Source organism: Schistocerca nitens, chromosome 2 (genome assembly GCF_023898315.1).
Source record: "Schistocerca nitens isolate TAMUIC-IGC-003100 chromosome 2, iqSchNite1.1, whole genome shotgun sequence".
In the NCBI taxonomy this organism is placed as follows: domain Eukaryota; kingdom Metazoa; phylum Arthropoda; class Insecta; order Orthoptera; family Acrididae; genus Schistocerca; species Schistocerca nitens.
This window is the reverse complement of record NC_064615.1, coordinates 319,262,941-319,283,358: the sequence shown is the minus strand read 5'-3', so window position 1 is coordinate 319,283,358 and position 20,418 is coordinate 319,262,941. Positions and strand designations below refer to the sequence as shown.

General features: G+C 44.3%; 1 protein-coding gene across 1 annotated transcript in view; it reads left to right on the top strand.

Moving 5' to 3' along the window:
* The window catches only part of LOC126236100 (sialin), a 415,633-nt gene that overhangs the window by 303,660 nt on the left and 91,555 nt on the right, over positions 1 to 20,418 (top strand). The window contains exons 4-5 of the mRNA XM_049945170.1: positions 1,481 to 1,659; positions 14,206 to 14,463. Coding sequence (XP_049801127.1) covers positions 1,481 to 1,659; positions 14,206 to 14,463 — 437 coding nt within the window. The remainder of the gene's footprint in view (positions 1 to 1,480; positions 1,660 to 14,205; positions 14,464 to 20,418) is intronic.

The window sequence follows — 20,418 nt, the reverse complement described above, 5'->3', positions numbered from 1 at the left end:
ATGGTTCTTGAACGAAACTGTAATTAAACATCATCATTTGAGTCGTATGCGCAGAATTACGTCACTCAGTCCAATTGGTTTGCGCAAACTTTTTCAATTTACATGTCGTTTGTTTCTTCTCAGAAATTATATTAATGCAAGTTATCTGCTTTAATAAATATTAGAACCACATTGAATAAACTTTCAAGACTCAAACTCGCGATGAACGTTGTCAAAAATTAATAATCTTGTCAAATAAATTAATAATACTTCTTCCTTAACATAATTCTTCATAAATAAATTCTCGGAACACGCATTTAAACTTTTGTAGTATACACTAGTTTATTATCTAACCTATATACTACATACAGACGTGAACCTGAGCTTTGACAAGATAGGACTGAACATTTACAACATGATTAAACTTTCTACGACGTCATTGTTGTAGAAACATTACAAATTCTTATTTTTTCAGTTTTTAGAAGCACGACGCAACAACTCGGTTTCAGGATCTTCTGTTGCTCTTTGGCTGTCGACCCGCGACGTATAGTGGCCAGCAATTTTCTCTCTGGTCCCGGCAGTGAAGATGCTGTCTCCATTCGTTGCGCCGCCCTCTCCGTACATGAAACATTAAAATAAATACAAAACTTTAGATAATTCACAACCACTACAAATATTACAAAATACATAAACAAAACACTAAATTAAACTTATATTCACCTGCAAACTGGGCTGACACTGGTGGATGGGTGACGGTTCAATTTCACGTCCCAATACAGTGTGTGTGTGTGTGTGTGTGTGTGTGTGTGTGTGTGTGAATTTGATCAAATAAAGCTCTCTCGATTCTGTAAGACGCCTTGCAAATGGAACACTGAGGCCAGGCCTCGGAAGACGACCCCACTCCTCTTTGCCTCCGACCCTCCTTTCGGGTCAATAAGGTTAAGAAAGAACAAAAAAAAAAGCGGGTAAGAAGTTGGGGAAAAAGTTCGACGAGTTTAGTTTTATCTGCTAAGGAGTCCTGGATCAAACCGAAAATGTAACAAGAAATCCATTTTGTTCACTACTCGACGGTGCAGAAGTCTACCGAATGTCATCCAGAAGTTGAGGAATTCGGTGACACTCTAGGCTCCGTTCTGTGCGGCCTTTTCATCTGATGTACGAAAAAGTGTTGATTCCTATAGAAGGTATTTATTTTCACCAAAACCGTCACGATACGCGAGCATAAATTGTAGCATTCGGGAGGACGACGGTTCAATCCCGTCTCCGGCCATCCTGATTTAGGTTTTCCGTGATTTCCCTAAATCGTTTCAGGCAAATGCCGGGATGGTTCCTTTGAAAGGGCACGGCCGATTTCCTTCCCAATCCTTCCCTAACCCGAGCTTGCGCTCCGTCTCTAATGACCTCGTTGTCGACGGGACGTTAAACACTAACCACCACCACCACCACCATAAATTGTACAGCAGATCGACGTCCGCTGACCCTTCTTCGCTTCTTCCCGCAGGCTGCCTGTCATGCCGGCAGGTGCTCAACATCATGGTGATCCTGGGCTTCATGTTCAACTACATGCTGCGGGTCAACCTGACGATCGCCATCGTGGCCATGGTGCTGCCCACCAACCACTCGCAGGCCGCAGCCGGCAACGCCACGCTCGCCGCCTGGGACAACGCCACGCTGGCTGAGGTACTCGTCTCACCTCTCGCGTACTCTTTTTCCCAATGCCTGTCACAGGCGGCAGTATCAAATTTAAAATTTTGTAACTCGGGAATCACCGAGTTATCAGTTAATCCATAGCATCATTTCTCTGTTCTGTATCTTCGTTCTTCTAATATTTCCTAGCGTTTATCCCGTATCTTCGACGGATCGGCATGTCAGTTGCAATCGCCAATGTCAGCCCGAATTTTTTGTCCCCCATTTGCCTGCGTCTAGTATTATCCCATGTGGAAGTGTGAGAATACTTTATAAATATTTGTGAATCCTGTAACTGAGGTGGTACGTGCGTATTAGCCCAGTGCTCGCCTAATTGGACGTGTGAAACCGCTTAAAAACCACACACAGCGTGACCGGCACACTGGCCCTCGTCGTTAAGCTTCCCCGAATCCCTGGCATGCGTATCTGCGCGGCTATCCAGGCGGCCCTAAATACACACAGAATTAAGGGACTACTTTTTCGAAACCCCTGGTAAGTCTTTCATTGCAACGCATATGTTTGTAATTTGACTCAGAGATGCCTACAACCCTCCTCTGTAATGGTGCAGAAGCATGACGCTCTGCGACGTCTCCGTAAGGCTCTACGACACTTCAGACTATAAAGGTGTCGACACATGGGAAAAAAAGGCCAGAGCTCAGAAGTTCATGTGACGTTTGAGATGGGTTACTGGTTTAACATTGGCACCTTATTTTACCACAGCATTCTTCTCAACGCCACAGTGTACGTTTGACATTAGAAGTTCCTCGTACCCCCTCTCACACGCATTTCACCTCTTTATCTTCACGTCTCTGCAGTGGAGTTTAGAACAGAGACGCCCAGCGTTGAAATCACCCGGTTTCCGCATGGGTGGCCTAAGAAAATCTTTCAGACGCTCTCAGAATCGACACGAAAAGACCACAGAGGGTGGCATAAAGAACGTCAATGAAACCATCACTTTCCTTGGGGCGTTGATTCCCGCACATTTCTCGGTCGAAACCGACAGCTCTCAGTGTGATGAACAACACGACGACCTTCTTAACAACTTTTGACGCTGCTCACACCCCCGGACATTTCAACCACGTTGTTGAGCTGCATCCCCACTGAACGTGATCGCATCCCTTGGGAAAGCAGTGCAATCGCAGTTTTTGCTCTCGTGTACAGGCTGGAATCAGTAGGGACCGTTCAAGTTCATTTGAGGAAATTTGAACGTGATCTAAAGCAGCAAAGGGTGTTTATGCACTTTCAGCACACATTTCGCGCTCTTCTGCGGCGTGATCACGGTTGGTTGCGACACTGACGCACACGTGAATACGATAACGGGTCCCCCTAAGACCATCCCAGTTTGGCAACACCATTGGCGGCACCCACTCACAGGTCACGTTCAAATTTGCTCGAATGATTTTGAACGGTCCTAGTGGTTCCATCCTGCATACGAGAGCAAAAATTGCGATGGCACTGCACTCCCACGGAGGTGTTGAAACGTACGGGGGTCGCAGCAGCGTCAAAGGTTGTCAAGATCGTTGTCCTGTTGCTCTTCGTACTGAGAACTATCGTTTTCGATCTCGATATGTGCGGGAGTCAAATCCCCAGGGAAAGAGGTGTTTTCTTGACGCCCTCTCTGAGGCCTTTTCATGCGGATTTTGAGTGGCGCTTTGAATTAAATATTTTCCTCGGCCACCCATAAAAACATCTCGTGATTTCACGCTGGGTGTCGTCGTTCTGACATCCACCGCAGAAGCGCCAAAAGAACGGGTGAAATATGGGTAAGAGCGGGTGTGACGACTTTCCCATCGTGTGACACGTATACGGTGCGTTGAGCAGAACTGTGGTGCAATTTCGTGACAATGTGACATCGTTAACCCACCTTCCGCTTCAGATTAACTTCTGAGCTATGGCAAGCCTCGACACCTTGCTGCTGGAAGTGTCACCGAGCCGGAGTGTGACGTCGCAAGCCGCCGCGCTCTTGCACCATTACAGAGAAGGTTGCACTCACCTTTGAGCACAAAATTTCAAACTTTTGCGTCGCAGTGGGAGATAATTACTGGGGTTTCAAAAAAGTGATACATTAATCCTGTTGCGCAATGTATCTTCACACAGCCTGTCCCGACATTTCCTTGTATCCAGCCGAGCTGACCATTTCGTTTTTGAACACTATATTTCGGTTCTTTCAACAATGAAATGGTGTAAAATGTTCAGTATTCTCAGGGAAATAGATGTGAGCATAGCGGAAGGCGGGTAATATACAATATGTATAAGAACAAATGGGAAACATCAGGAAAGGAAAAACAAGAACGATGTACTCGGATTAGAAAGAGTGGAAGACAGGGATGTAGTCCTTCACCTCTACCGCTCAATCTTATACTTAAATAAAATAGATGTTCAAGGGTAGAGTTAAAATTCGGGGTGGAAGGATACTAATGATAAGACTGGCCGATGATATTGCTCTCCTAAAAGCAAGCAAGGAAAAAATGCAGGACTTGTTAAGCGGAATGAATAGCCTAAAGAGCATTTGTGGTTTGAGAGTAAACCGAAGAAAGATGAAAGTAATGAGGAGTAGCAAAAATGAAATCAGCTATAAACTTCAAAATTGGGTGCCACGAAGCAAGCAAAGTGAACAAATTTTGTTACCCAGGCAGCAAAACAACACATGACGGACGAAACAAGGAGGACATAAAGAGCAGACTAGCCGAGCAAAGAGGGCGTTTCTGGTCAAAAGAAGTTTATTGTCATCAAACACCAACCTTAATTTGAGGAACAAATTTCTGAGAGTGTACATTTGGGTCACAGCACTGTTTGGTAGTGAATGAAGGATTGTGAAAACACCAGAAAAGAAGAAAATTGAAGGATTTAAGATGTGATTCTGTAGAAGAATGTTGAAAATTGGGTAGACTGTTGAGATAAAAAACGTGGAGGTTCTCTGCAAGTCATCAAAAAAAGGAACATAAGAAAAACACTGACTAGAAGACGGAACAGGAGGGCAGGACATGTGTTAACACATCAGGAAATATATTCCTTAGTACGAGAGACACGTGTAGAAGGTAAAAGCTGTAGGGGAAGACGGAGGTTGGAATATACCGACAAATGATAGAGGAGACTTCGTGCAAGTGCTACTCCGACATGAAGATATTGGCACAAGCGAGGATTCAAAACGGGCTGCATCAAACCAATCAGAAGACTGATGACCCAAAAAAAGCGTTAAATCTGAGAACATCACTCTGCCCGTGGCCGTAGGTGCTAATCTCCCATGTTTAATACGCCACTGTAATCTGTCAAGTGGAACGAGCCGCACAAAATTCCGCGTATAGAGTCTGGCGCTGCCCAATAGTAATGAAATGGTTCCAAGTGAAAGATGGCCTCCAGAAGTCCTGTTGAAATAATGTGTGTTGAGCTGTGGGCATGTTCCTTTTCGCCTGCTGGCTAATGTGTCGATCTTCTTGGATACTGTACACTGCCAACGTCTTACACAGTCTACAAGCATTACCTCTGACAATAACAGACGTCTTCAGTCGTGAGGTTTTTACTTTATACGACATTAATCTCCTTCTAACGAAGATGATCCAACTGTATTTAACCACATTCCTTTATAATTAGCTGTTTTACAAAAGAACGCTCTCCTGGGTTCAGTAACAATAGACTGAGTGCGCTACCTTCTCTGTAACAATATAATCCAGACAGCACTGTTGTGTGTGCCGCAGTAGCCACGGTTACTAGGAATCTTATGCAGATGTGTTGTGAGGAATGATTTCACCACCGACACCCTCGCCTTCTGCAGCGCATAGAAGCTTTTATAGCACACATGTTCACCTCATACACAAATGTGAATACAGTCAAAATTTTTACGTTCGTTGCAGTGAATTATTATTATTATTATTAACTTACTCATTAGCAAAATAAAGAAATTTGCCTTCATTTAAATTTTTTTCTGTGCATGAAACATTGTTCAAGAGTTCTGGACTTCAGTCATTGGCTATGACTCTTACAGCATCATCAACATTACTGAACTCAGGAAGCTTAAGACAAATGACTTGTCCTACAGTAAAAGAAAACAGATTTACTGCTTTCCTTGTATTTTGCCTTTCCGAACCAGCAACAAACAAATGGTTCATAGTCATATTGTTGGCGTATTGTAAATCTATACACTTGCTTTAAACATCAACTAAGTGAATGTTTATTTTGTGAACAAACTATTAAACTTAGGTCGATATACATCGTTACGCAGATGAATTCTTAGCACCTTTAAGACATGATGTACATCGCAAAAAATTCATGCTTTTCTGTTTTGTTCCTCTTGATTTTCGAATTCTGAATCGTGATATGTAACTTTTAGATTCCGCATAAGTTTACTATTTGAACGCTCCTTATCAAATGTAAATTATCTCACTGCAAGTTCAACGTGTTGTATGACTTGAATCATTTCATACAACAAGTCCGTAGGAACGACCGCGTAAAAGTGATAACAAATAGGCGGCATCCATTTTCCTACTTCTGACAAAAAAAAATGGCTCTGAACAGTTATGGGACTTAACTGCTGTGGTCATCAGTCCCCTAGAACTTAGAACTGCTTAAACCTAACTAACCTAAGGAGATCACACACATCCCTGCCCGAGGCAGGATTCGAACCTGCGACCGTAGCGGTTCCAGACTGTAGCGCCTAGAACCGCACGGCCACTCCGGCCGGCACTTCTGACGACCATGACTTTACCATCGCTGTGGGGGCTCTCTGACCGTCTTATCTATCCAGTCAAAACGTAAGTTGAAGCTGAGACTGACGTCTTTTTCAAATGTAGATACTAGCTTTGAATGTGTTTTCACAATATTAGTGCTTAAATCAATAAAACTTGATGAAACGCTAAACTGCTTGAGTCTTCTTTTAACAGCGACTGCACTAGGCAGCGGATATTTCAATATATTACTGAAAAAACATAAAACTTTGTAAGGTATGCAACGTAAAGTTCCTGCACATACAATATCTTCAGATGACCAGTACACCATCTTTTCTTAGCTACTTGTTGACAGAAAAAGCACCTTCAAACCACTTTTCATTTTAAGTAACTCAGCATTAAACAGAAAGAGACGAGCCATTAAATGTGTATTTTTTGCCTACGTTCTTTTATACCTTGTTCAATTTTTTTATGTTTTATGTATTTATTTATTTTGGCACGAACGTGGTTTCTCACACTTACTGCATTGTTTTGTAATGGATCTGGGAGATGTTATTTTTTTTACTGTATTTGTCGATACAAAATTGTAAATGTTTTTTTATACTTTTTGTCAGAATTTATTGTAATTTGCCTTATTATATGTTAATTTACTTATGTTTTTGAGAGTGAAAGCATATTGATTACTATTAGTAAATGTATCGAAGAATAGCAAAGAGACTGATTACAAGTGGAAGCTTGTGTGTTGTGTAAAATATCTTTAACGCTGGAGTCGTCTTTGACTATAGTCAGTCGGCAGCTAACTCTTGGTGTGTGTTGACGGAAGAACAATGTGAAGGTCGCCGTCATAAATAATTTTGAATTATGTTACTATTTTTTTTTTGTATTAACCATAAAAAAAGAAACTACATTTGAAGAAATGGTATTTGAAACACCAAAATGAAGGCAAACACGTTGAACCACGTCTTTTCTGCAGCCGACAAAGATGCATTGTGGAATCATACTTAGACAACTGAGGCCAAGACTAATATCGCCTTGCAAACGTCTAACGGAAAAGGTACTGTCACGAAATATGGCAAATTTAAGTGAATAAAAAATAGTGACCATATTTTCAACTTGTGTCTTAGTCGGGATACAATATTTCAGTTTGTTTTCACAATTAATGTTTTCGCTACTAATAGTTTCTCCTTTAGTACAAGAAGTAATCGCAAAACAAACCATTATTGTTAACTGAAAACAATTCAAAACATCTCAGTACATTGATAACTCTAGCGTAATTCTTCACTTAAATGTCAGTCATCGATAAGAACTCACACTCACGTAAAGAATATCGTATCTATTCAAACACTTGAAGGTATAACTATAGGTTACGGCAGTGGTGGCTGGGTTGACTGTGGCATCAGCGACGCAACTTGCTACTAACACCCGACGATCGCTACCGTGTATGGCAGCAACAGGCCATGCCTTCTAAGAGTGACTTCGTCAGCCCATTGGCTCACACCAGCGATAACTGTGAAAATGTCTTTGCTTTGTAGCAATTGTCAGTTAACGTAATACCTAAAGCAGTGCAATCATTGTGAAGTGCATGGCAGAGGGTACTTCCCGTTGTACCACGTATTCGTGATACTTTCCTGTCTATTCACGTATGGAGCGTGAGAAGAATGTCTACTGTAATTAATCTAATTTTCTCTTCACGGTCCCTACGGGAGCGATATGTAGGATCTCATAGAGTATTTAGATTCCCTACTTAATAATGTCTCTTGAAATTACGTAACTATGCTTTTGCGGATAGCTGCCATCTATCCTGTCAACTAGCTTGGGTTTTTCAGCATCTAACTGTCACCCATGGATCAAACAAACTTATCACCAGTCGTGCTGTCCTTATTCATATACACTCAAGATCAGCTATTTGGTTTGTTTCGCACACATTGGAGCAACATTCTAAGATCAGTCGCACGCGTGTTTTGTAAGCAATTTCCTTAATATAAGGACTGCGTTTTCCTAGTCTATCAATGAATCGTAGTCTGCCACCTGCTTTACCTACGACTGATCCTGTTATCACTCCAGTCCATATTCCTACAAATTGTTCTATGAGTTGACTGAGTCCTCATAGGATACTAAGTTTTTTTTTCACTTTTTGAAGGACATGTTTTACATTTTGGAATATTTAAAGCAATTTACTAATGAAACTTGAAACTTCCTGGCAGATTAAAACTGTTTGCTCGACCGAGACTCGAACTCAGGACCTTTGCCTTTCGCGGGCAAGTGCTCTACGAACTGAGCTACCCAAGCACGACTCACGCCCCGCCTTCACAGCTTTACTTCTGCCAGTACCTCGTCTCCTACCTTCCTACCTTCTTACCTTCTGGCAATTTACTAATATTTAAATCATTTGAAATTTTATCGAGATCTGGTTCAATATTTGTGGATCTTTAGGAGACTGGAATTCATTATAGAAAACTGCATAATAGTTAAATGAGGGACTAACTCAGGCGCAAATTCTTAATAGAATCTGATACGAATTCCATTTAGTGCTTTATTGAATTTATGATTTCAGTTACTTCTACACTCCATTGGCGCTAATATCTATATCACTCGTATTTGTAGTGGTGCAAAAATTAAGCTGGACAGTACTCCTGGATTTTCCTTTACAAAGAAACATTTAAAAACAAAATTCAGAATTTCTCCTTTTGCTTCACTACCCTAAATTTCAGTTTTTGTGCTATCCGTGAGTCTCTGGGCACTAACTTTGGTGCCGCAAACGGTTTTTACATGTGACCATATTTTCTTTCTGATTTATTAGGAATCTTTTGATAGTATCCTGCTGCGGTGAAGGATTAACGCATTGTTCCACTGACAGACAAACACGTTTTATTTAACATCTCTCCATTCCCCTCATCACTAACACCTATACTAGGTACATGTCTATCCAGGGCATGGTGAACTATTCCTGTAAACTGGAGTCTTCATTCTCCTGTACAGAGCGTAATGTTCAAGTTTCTCAATGATACATGACACTATTCCCTCTTTACCTAGTTTGCTGAAGATATAATTATTTGTACTCGTTTTAATTGCCCTTTGCTTTTCGCTAATCACTTATTTTCGTGCAGTCGGCTACGCATCAAATATAGGTAGGACTTTGAACTTTTTTTAATTTATTGCAATGAAAATGTTGCCTTTCAGCTGTAGTTGATGTTTGTTTCATACATGTACAATCAATATCGAGACAATACTATCTCGTATTCCGTTATCGTCTAACAAATACGTGAAGATGTGCCAATATTGTCTTAAAATGGATTGTACATACATGAGATAAACATAAAAATAAAAAAAATGCAGCTCTAAGAAAACTTACTGTCATTGTAATAAATAAAATACTTGCTAATCATTGTTGCTACAAGTGCGTCATGGTCACTGATGACAATTTCAACGTGGACGTCCTCAGAGAGGTCAAGTCCACTTGTTTCTATTACGTCTAACTCATTCCTATCACGAGTGTGCCTCTTAAGTATTGTTCTATGTAGTTTTAAGACACCCGGCCCCTGTGGCCGAGCGGTTCTAGGCGCTTCAGTCCGGAACCGCGCTGCTGCTACGGTCGCAGGTTAGAATTCTGCCTCGGGTATGGATGTGTGTGATGTCCTTAGGTTAGTTAGGTTTAAGTAGTTCTAAGTCTGGGGACTGATGACCTCAGATGTTAAGTCCCATAGTGCTTTGAGCCATTTGAAGTCAACACGTCTAATATTGTTGCGCAAGATATCTTGTCACGTCCACTGATTACAAAATTGTGCATTGTTGGATCATGAAAGCCTCCTTCGATGACGAGAATACGATTGTTTAATATACGCTGTCTGATGAAAAGTATACGGACACCTATTAGTGGACAGTAACGTGCGGTGTGTCCACCCTTCGCGTTTATGACAGCTTGAACTGTGCTTGGAAAACTTTCAGTGATATGTCTGAATGTCTGTGGAGTAGTGGCAGCCCATTCTTCCTCAAGAGTCGAAACCAGAGGAGGACGCTGGCTTCTGAAGCGAAGACGACGTTCTAACTCATCTGAAAGGTGTTCCAGTGTATCTAGGCCAGGACTCTGGGCAGGCCAGTACAGTGGAATGTTATTGTCCACAAATTATTGTGATATGTCCAGCACCGGTTGAGGCGCAATGAGAACACTGCCCATATAAACAGTGCAGAACAAGCTCATTAATAAGAACATAAAAAAGGTCTTTTCTGCAGTAAGTTATTAACAAGTTCTGTTTGTAGTAGTATTTCGTGGTAATCACTGATATTACACAAGTTCGTAAATGATCAGATGACACTCTAACGGATTCAAAGTCTGAGTTTACGCTGTAGTGGAACAGTTATAACAAAAGATAATGGTGATGGCCAATACCGATGTCCTTCGCAGTATCCAGTGTACACGCTGCTTGCTGGCAATGCCTGAGTTACTCACTGGTGGCTCTACAAAAAAATGTTCAAATGTGTGTGAAATCTTATGGGACTTAAGTGCTAAGGTCATCAGTCCCTAAGCTTACACAGTACTTAACCTGAATTATCCTAAGGACAAACACACACACCCATGCCCGAGGGAGGACTCGAACCTCCGCCGGGACCAGCCGCACAGTCCATGACTGCAGCGCCCAAGACCGCTCGGCTAATCCCGCGCGGCGGGCGGCTCTACGTTCGTCGCTGACTGTCAGCGACGCAGCGTCGACAGTTCCGTCGGTTTCCTTAGCGAGAGCTGTGATTGACGGACTGCTACCAGGTCAGATGAAGCGAAGGAGAAGACTGGCCTGGAGAGGCTCGGAGCCAGTAAAAATACCCGGCTGGAGCTAGACTGCAGCTGGCTCTGTTTGTTGTCATGTGACCTGTGGAAGCAAGCAGTGTTGACATCGCTGTTTGGTCCCGTCTCCTAAATCAACCTGCCAACTAACCATCCAACCAAACTCTCTACCACCAGAGCTCACTAGGGGGGCAGTGAAGCCCGCGATCTTCTGTGTCGTCTGCTGGTGTGGCCCCTGTGGCTTCGGTGGGTTAGGCCACTTGTCTGACGCTGGTGTGAGAAAGGCTGCTAGTAGAGTGGTTGGTTAATTTAGGGAAGGGCACCAAACAGTTCAGTCGAATTAGGGAAGGATGGGGAAGGAAGTCGGCAGTGCTCTTTCAAAGGAACCATTATGGCATTTGCCTGAAGCGATGTAGGAAAATCACGGAAAACTCAAACCAAGAGGGCCGGACACTGGTTTGAACCATCGTCCTCCCGCGTGCAAGTCCAATGTGCTATTCACTACACCACCTCGCTCGGTTAGTAGACAAGTTAACAGCCCGTAGACAGTACGTAGCCCCACAGAGGCTGCTTTCCGACAGGGTGCACCGTTATGCTGATACAAAAAATCACTGTCTCTGCACTATTCCTAGCCAGCCGGAGTGGTCGAGCGGTTCTAGGCGCTACAGTCTGGAACCTCGCGACCGCTACGGTCTCAGGTTCGAATCCTACCTTGGGCATGGATGTGTGTGATGTCCTTAGGTTAGTTAGGTTTAAGTAGTTCTATGTGACTGATGACCTCAGAAGTTACGTCCCATAGTGCTCAGAGCCATTTGAACCTTTTTTTGCGCTATTCCTCAGCTGTATGCATTACACAATGCTGTAAAACATGTTGACATCCTTCTACATGTTACGTTTTCTTAAGCGGAATAATGGGATCAGACTCTAAGCACGAAAACACCCCCACTTCGTAACACCCCATCCTCCATACTTCATTGTTGGCACTACACATTGTGGTAGATACCATTTACCAGACATTTGCAAAACACAACCCCTCCCATTGTACTGCCACAGGGTACAGCGTGATTCATCACTCCATATTACTCTTTCCAACCATCGACTGTCCAATGCCATCAATCTTCACACCACCTTCAGTGTTGCGTAGCATTGACAACAGATATGTGTGACTTATGAGAAGCTGTTCGGTTACTGTAGCCCATCTTTTTTAACTCCCTACGCACAGGCAGTGTGTTGCCCGGACTGCTGAAAACGCTTTGGAAATCACGAGTGAGTCGTTCCACTGATTTCATACGATTTTCCGCAACGGTCTCCCTCCGTCAGTATGTAAGACTGCCTGCCCTTGGTTTGTCCGTTGTCGCTCCTTCGCGTTTCCATTTCATAATAACATCACTAACAGTTGACTTGGGCGGCTTTAGAAGGTCGCTGCTGGAACCGTTACTCACAAAGGGAGCTCATGACGCTGGGAACACGGATTTATTTCAAACTTTGCATACCTTTAGAACAACATAATACACAAGTAATAAGGCGTACTACTCTGGCAATTCCGAGAAAATTCTAAGAGAAATTTCACACGTCTGTTACGTAGCTGACGTATTTGTGCGTAGATGCCGAATGTTAGAGTTCATGGTGGTCAAGTGGTTAGCGTTCGTGCTTCGTAAGACGAACGTGTATGAGGCGACTGTTCGACTCCCGCTCAAACCTTTATTTTTATAGTGCAAGTGTAAATTATGTGATATTCAAACACTGCACCAACACTATTCGTTCTCGCTACATTGTCAACGTCTCACCGCTGCCAAATGCAGCTCAAAGCGTCGATGTGCAAAGCAGTTCCGGATTGCATGTATAAGGTCTTTCGAAAATCACGACAGGCATACATTTTCGGGAAAACTCTATGCGTTTCTTCATACACTTGTCGATAGTTATAAATATACACTGAAGAGCCAAAGAAACTGGCACACCTGCCTAATACTGCGTAGGGCCCCCGCGAGAATGCACAAGTGCCGCAACACGACGTGGAATGCACTAACTAGACTAATGTCTTAAGTAGTGCTGGAGGGAACTGACACCATGCATCCTGCATGGCTGTCCATAAATCCGTAAGAGTACGAGGGGGAGGAGAACAGCACGTTGCAAGGCATACGAGATATGCTCAGTAATGTTCCTGTCTGGGAGTTTGATGCCCAGCGGAAGTGTTTACTCTGAAGGGTGTTCCTGGAGCCAGTCTGTAGCAATCCTGGCCCTGTGGGGTGTCGCAATTGCCCAAGTCCGTCGGAAGGCACAATGGACATGAATGGATGCAGGTGATCACACAGGTTGCTTACGTACGAGTCACCTGTCAGAGTCGTATCTAGACGTATCAAAGGTCCCATACCACTCCTATTGCAGGCGCTCGACACCATCACGGACACTCCACCGGCTTGTACAATACCCTGCTGACATGCAGGAACCATGGATTCATGAGGTTGTCTCCATATCCGTACACGTCCATCCACTCAATACAATTTGAAGCGAGACTCGTCCGAGCAGGTAACATGTTTTCAGTCGTCAACAGTCCAATATCGGTGTTGACGGGCCCAGGCGACACATAGAGCTTTGTGTCATGCAGTCATCAAGGGTACACGAGTGGACCTTCGGCTCCGAAAGCCCATCCGATGATGTCTTCGCCGGCCGGGATGGCTGAGCGGTTCTAGGCGCTACAGTCTGGAACCGCGCGACAGCTACGGTCGCAGGTTCGAATCCTGCCTCGAGCATGGATGTGTGTGATGTCCTTAGGTTAGTTAGGTTTAAGTAGTTCTAAGTTCTAGAGGACTGATGACCTCAGCAGTTAAGTTCGATAGTGCTCAGAGCCATTTGAACTTGTCTTATACAGGCGTTGCCGACCGCAGAGCCGTATTCTGCCTGTTTACGTATCTCTGTATTTGAATACGCGTGCCCATACCAGTTTCTTTCACGCTTCAGTGTATAAAGTTTCCGTTTACGGGTGTGAGCGTTGTACTCGACAAAAGTTGCTATTATAAGTTTAAAGCCAGCCTTCGTTTTACTCGTTTTGAGTCTCGCTGCAGAATGCAGCTACGTTTCCTTTAGCAGCAGGTCGTGTTTCAGGCGGCGGCGGAGGGCGGCGTGGAGCAGACGCGCTACGACTGGGACGAGTACTGGCAGAACATGATCATCGGCTGCTTCTTCTGGGGCTACGTGTGCACGGAGTTCCCCGGCGGGCGGCTGGCGGAGCTGATCGGCGGCCGGCGCGTCTTCGGCACCTCCATGCTGGTCGGCTCCGTGCTGACGCTGCTGACGCCGCTGTCCGCGCGCCTCGGCATCGCCGTCGTCATCCTGCTGCGCGTCGTGCTGGGGCTCTCGCTGGTCAGCAGCTCACTCCCTCCCTCCTCACTCTCCTCCTGATCACTGCTAGGCTTCACCGACTCTCCTTCCTCAAGAGTCTCCTATCCCAAATGTTATCCTTCCTACTCATCCTCCTGTACGTCATGCACACCTCTCCCCAAAACCTCCATTCGTTAGCACCAACAGGAATCTAACCAAAAGGAGCAAGATTTCAAAATTACCATTATTTTTGTATAGGACATTTTAGAATTCCTATTGCAGGCTTCTAGGGATAAATTTCTAAAAATAACTAAGGGGTGGGAGTGGCAACAAAATTATTATGATGGCGTTTCGTTTGTGGGGCGCTCAACTGCTCGGTTATCAGCGCCCGTACAAATTGCCAACCTTTGCTCAGTCCAATCTCGCCACTTTCATGAATGATGATGAAATGATGAGGACAACACAAATACACAGTCATCTCGAGGCAGGTGAAAATCCCTGGCCCCGCCGGGAATCGAACCCGGAACCCCGAGCTCGGGAAGCGAGAACGCGACCGCGAGACCACGAGCTGCAGACAAGTGGCAACAAAGCGACTATTCAGGCTGGTGTGTAAAATGTATGAGCCTGGCGAAGTACCATCTGACTTTCGGAAAAATATAATCCACACAATTCCGAAGACTGCAAGAGCTGACAAGTGCGTTAATTATCGCACAATCAGCTTAACAGTTCATGCATCCGAGTTACTGACAAGAATAATATACAGAAGAATGCAAAAGGAAATTGAGGACGTGCTAAATGACGATCAGTTTTGCTTTAGGAAAGGTAAAGGCACCAGAGAGGCAATTCTGACGGTGGTAATGGAAGCAAGACTAAAGAAAAATCAAGACACATTCGTAGGATTTCTCGACCTGGAAAATGGGTTCGACAAAGTAAAATAGTGCAAGATGTTCGAAATTCTGAGCAAAATGAGGGTAAGCTATAGGGAGATACGGGTAATATACACTCCTGGAAATTGAAATAAGAACACCGTGAATTCATTGTCCCAGGAAGGGGAAACTTTATTGACACATTCCTGGGGTCAGATACATCACATGATCACACTGACAGAACCACAGGCACATAGACACAGGCAACAGAGCATGCACAATGTCGGCACTAGTACAGTGTATATCCACCTTTCGCAGCAATGCAGGCTGCTATTCTCCCATGGAGACGATCGTAGAGATGCTGGATGTAGTCCTGTGGAACGGCTTGCCATGCCATTTCCACCTGGCGCCTCAGTTGGACCAGCGTTCGTGCTGGACGTGCAGACCGCGTGAGACGACGCTTCATCCAGTCCCAAACATGCTCAATGGGGGACAGATCCGGAGATGTTGCTGGCCAGGGTAGTTGACTTACACCTTCTAGAGCACGTTGGGTGGCACGGGATACATGCGGACGTGCATTGTCCTGTTGGAACAGCAAGTTCCCTTGCCGGTCTAGGAATGGTAGAACGATGGGTTCGATGACGGTTTGGATGTACCGTGCACTATTCAGTGTCCCCTCGACAATCACCAGTGGTGTACGGCCAGTGTAGGAGATCGCTCCCCACACCATGATGCCGGGTTTGCAGTCCTGATTGTGGCGCTCACCTGCACGGCGCCAAACACGCATACGACCATCATTGGCACCAAGGCAGAAGCGACTCTCATCGCTGAAGACGACACGTCTCCATTCGTCCCTCCATTCACGCCTGTCGCGACACCACTGGAGGCGGGCTGCACGATGTTGGGGCGTGAGCGGAAGACGGCCTAACGGTGTGCGGGACCGTAGCCCAGCTTCATGGAGACGGTTGCGAATGGTCCTCGCCGATACCCCAGGAGCAACAGTGTCCCTAATTTGCTGGGAAGTGGCGGTGCGGTCCCCTACGGCACTGCGTGGGATCCTACGGTCTTGGCGTGCATCCGTGCGTCGCTGCGGTCCGGTCCCAGGTCGACGGGCACGTGCACCTTCCGCCGACCACTGGCGACAACATCGATGTACTGTGGAGACCTCACGCCCCACGTGTTGAGCAATTCGGCGGTACGTCCACCCGGCCTCCCGCATGCCCACTATACGCCCTCGCTCAAAGACCGTCAACTGCACATACGGTTCACGTCCACGCTGTCGCGGCATGCTACCAGTGTTAAAGACTGCGATGGAGCTCCGTATGCCACGGCAAACTGGCTGACACTGACGGCGGCGGTGCACAAATGCTGCGCAGCTAGCGCCATTCGACGGCCAACACCGCGGTTCCTGGTGTGTCCGCTGTGCCGTGCGTGTGATCATTGCTTGTACAGCCCTCTCGCAGTGTCCGGAGCAAGTATGGTGGATCTGACCCACCGGTGTCAATGTGTTCTTTTTTCCATTTCCAGGAGTGTACAATATGTACAAGAGCCAAGAGGAAATAATAAGCTTGGACGACCAAGAACGAAGTGCTCGAATAAGACAGGTGTACGACGAGGATGTAGTCTTTCGGCCCCGCTGTTCAATTTGTATAGAGAAGAGCAATGATGGAAATAAAAGAAATGTTAAGGAGTGGAATTAAAATTCAACACGAAAGAATATCAATGATACGATTCGGTGATAATATTGCTATCCTGAGTCAAAGTGAAGAAGAATTACAAGATCTGCTGAATGGAATGAACTGTCTCATGAGTACAGAATATGGACTGTGAGTAAGTCGAAGAAATACAAAACTAACGAGAAGTAGCAGAAATGAGAACAGCGAGAAACTTAACATCAGGATTAACAGTCACGAAGTAGATGAAGTTAAGGAATTCTACTACCTAGTCAGCAAAATAACCAATGATGGATGGAGCAAGGAGGACATCAAAAGCAGACTAGCACTGGCAAAAACGGCATTCCTGGCCAGGAGATGTCTACTGGTATCAAACGTAGGCCTTAATTTGAGGAAGAAACTTCTGGGAATGTACGTTTGGAGCACAACACTGTATGGTTGTGAAACAGGGACTGTGGGCAAACTCGATCAGACGAGAGTCGAAGCATTTCAGATGTGGTTCTACAGACGAATATGAGAAATTATGTGGACCGATAAGGTAAGGAATGAGGAGGTTCTGCGCAGAATCGAATAGGAAGAGAATGTGTGGAAAACACTGAAGGGAAAAGGGACAGAATGATAGGACATCTGTTAAGACATGAGGGAATGACTTCCATGGTACGAGAGGGGGCTTTAGAGGGCAAAAACTGTAGAGGAAGACAGAGATTGGAATAAATCCAGCAAATAATTGAGGACGTAGATTGCAAGTGCTACTCTGAGATGAAGAGGTTAGCACAGGAGAGGAATTCGTGGCGGGCTTCATCAATCCAGCCAGAAGACTGATGACTTAAAAAAAAAGGGGAGGGGATTGTAGAAGGGACTTACAAGTGGATAGCGCCTACTCGTCATCACCGATTTCGTCCAAATTTCAGGTCTTTGCAAGAAATGAAAATAACGAAGTTGAGAGCTTTCAGGAGTAGGTTGGGTGAGGCATAAGCCATTTATGTCAGCTTGGTTTCCAGGCAGCAGTTGGAGAATCAGAATCAGTACAGAACGATAGTGAGAGACTCGTGGGTTCGAATCTGTATGCAGAAAGTCCTTTTTTTATTTTCAATTTTTACGTTACTTACACGGCAAATAAACCGAGACAATATTTAACATACTGCATTTGATGTGATTAAATCCTATGTACAGCAGAGAACAAATTTCGTATGTACGTTGACTCGTTGGGAGGACAAACAAATCCACAATTAGCCGACCAGACTTTTCAAGATGAAGAAGGACTGCAATCGCGCAATATTAAAGTGATTCCCTCCCCTCAAAAGCACGCTGTTAGTACAACCCTGTGATGTTTATTTGCATCATTAGTTGATCAGAAAGCTTCAAAACTGCTCTTATCTCGTCGAGAGAGACAAAAAAATATCACATAGCGAAGAGATCGAATGAATATACATTCCTTTGTAAATCACAAGTTATCCTCACCAATATTTGGCGAAATTGCGTGTTACGATTGGTTTAATGCCAAACTGTGCAACGAGAGAGAACCATTTATGAATGTAAACCAAGACTCTTTTTGATTAGAAACTTTAAACCAAGCATGTAATTGTAAAAATGCGACGATTACAACGTGTGCAAGATGCCGAAGTATTACTGTTTCTTCGGTTTTTGCGATGAATATTACCCTATCACTTGTAAATCATCAACTGCAAAATAACAAAAATATTTAAATTTATGTAAGAAGCTCTCGTGTACGTCTCATAATCCCTTCTTCGAGATTTATTTGCAGTCCCAATTTTTTCTTTGCTTTTCCTTTTCATACCTTGTTAATGAATGCTATATACTGAGAATTACCTCGGTTTCTTTGAAGTAACGTAAAAATCGAAAATAAAAAAAAGATTCCAGATAGGGACTCGAACGCCGGCTCTCGGATTACCGTTCCATTGCGCCAACCGCTCCCTGTAAACTGAGCTAACATAAATGATTAATGGCTAACCCGGTCCACACAAAGAAGCTATTTTCTCAAAACGCATCGCCACCTGGAGCTCTCATTTCTGTTACTTTCAGTTCTGGCGAAACCCTGCATATACCTTATATAATGGAAGATCACGAACGACAAGTTTTGTGTTAAAAAGCATGTACATCGAAGGAAATATCAGAAGAAACTGAAAGAAAATGTCGGAGGTGCATACGGAACCGACAGCAATGCTAAGGTTTGCACGCGACATTGCCCTTCTAGCCATATATAAGGAGCGTCTAGAAGACTTGTCAAGTGGTGTGAACAGGATACTTAGAATGTGGCAAAGAGGGGGCAGATAAACAGTAGTACGACATAGTTAACATCAAAATTGGGAACGGTACGCTAATGGAAGAAGTAAGATTACACAGAAATGGCTGAAACAAGGAACGCATTAGATGTAGATGTGGACAGGAAAAGAAATATTCTTTTTATAAAAGAGGTCTCCTGGTAGCAGGTATCGAAACGGAAGTGAGGAAGAAGTTCATAGAAAGCGTAAATCTGGGGCACAGCGTTGTACGAAAATGAAACGTGGAGCATCAGAAATCCAGAGAAGAATGAGCTCGAAGCATTTGAAGTGTCGTGCCATCGAAGACTGTTAAAAATTGTGTGAACAAGCACAAATAGGTAATGACGAGTAGACGCTGTCCTCTTGATGACCATAAGGCTTTGTTAAGGAACCCATGTCTGGAAATGTACCGTTTGAATGTAAAATAATTTTGAAGATCGGATCAGTTTCAGTCTTCCGGTTCGCTACAAGTGCACACTGGAGACAATGCGCTCTGACCTGTGTGCTCTACAGCGCCCATGGCATGGACAGTTTTTCGAGTACTCGTCGTCGCGTTCTCTTTTAGGCTGTTCAAAGTCGAGAGTGCGGCGCGTCGGTTGACCACGACAGTCCTCCCTCCTAGTTGCGAACGTCCCCGTTTCTCGCAGCCGTTGTTGTAGTCGGACGAAAGTCGTACGTGATGTCAGAATTACAACAGGGACTGACGTCGGCGTCCTCTTCTTGCTTTGTGTGCGTGGCGTGAAGTGAGAGATTTGAAAGTGAGCCGATCTTCAAACTTGTTTTATATCCTAACACTACGTTTCGGACACGGGTTCCTTGACAAAATTTGATCTATTAACTCCCCTTTACAATCCCTAGGAGCCTGTAGGAGATATAGCGAAATACCCTGTGTAACACATTCGGCGAGCTCAGGAACGTACGGCAGCCCAAAATCTAATGTAGGAGGAAGTATATTAGAAGTATTTATCAGACAATTGATAGTTCCAACTCAATATTTTCTGGACGTGGATTACCTTGATACCTAAAAAGTAAGCATACTGCATTAGTACATGAAAATTACACATTTTTGTAATATCAATTTCAATATACATAACACCACTTTGATTTAACTATCCAACATTGCATCCCAATTGGTGAAATCTATTGTATCCGACGAGTTAGAAAATAAAACTAAAA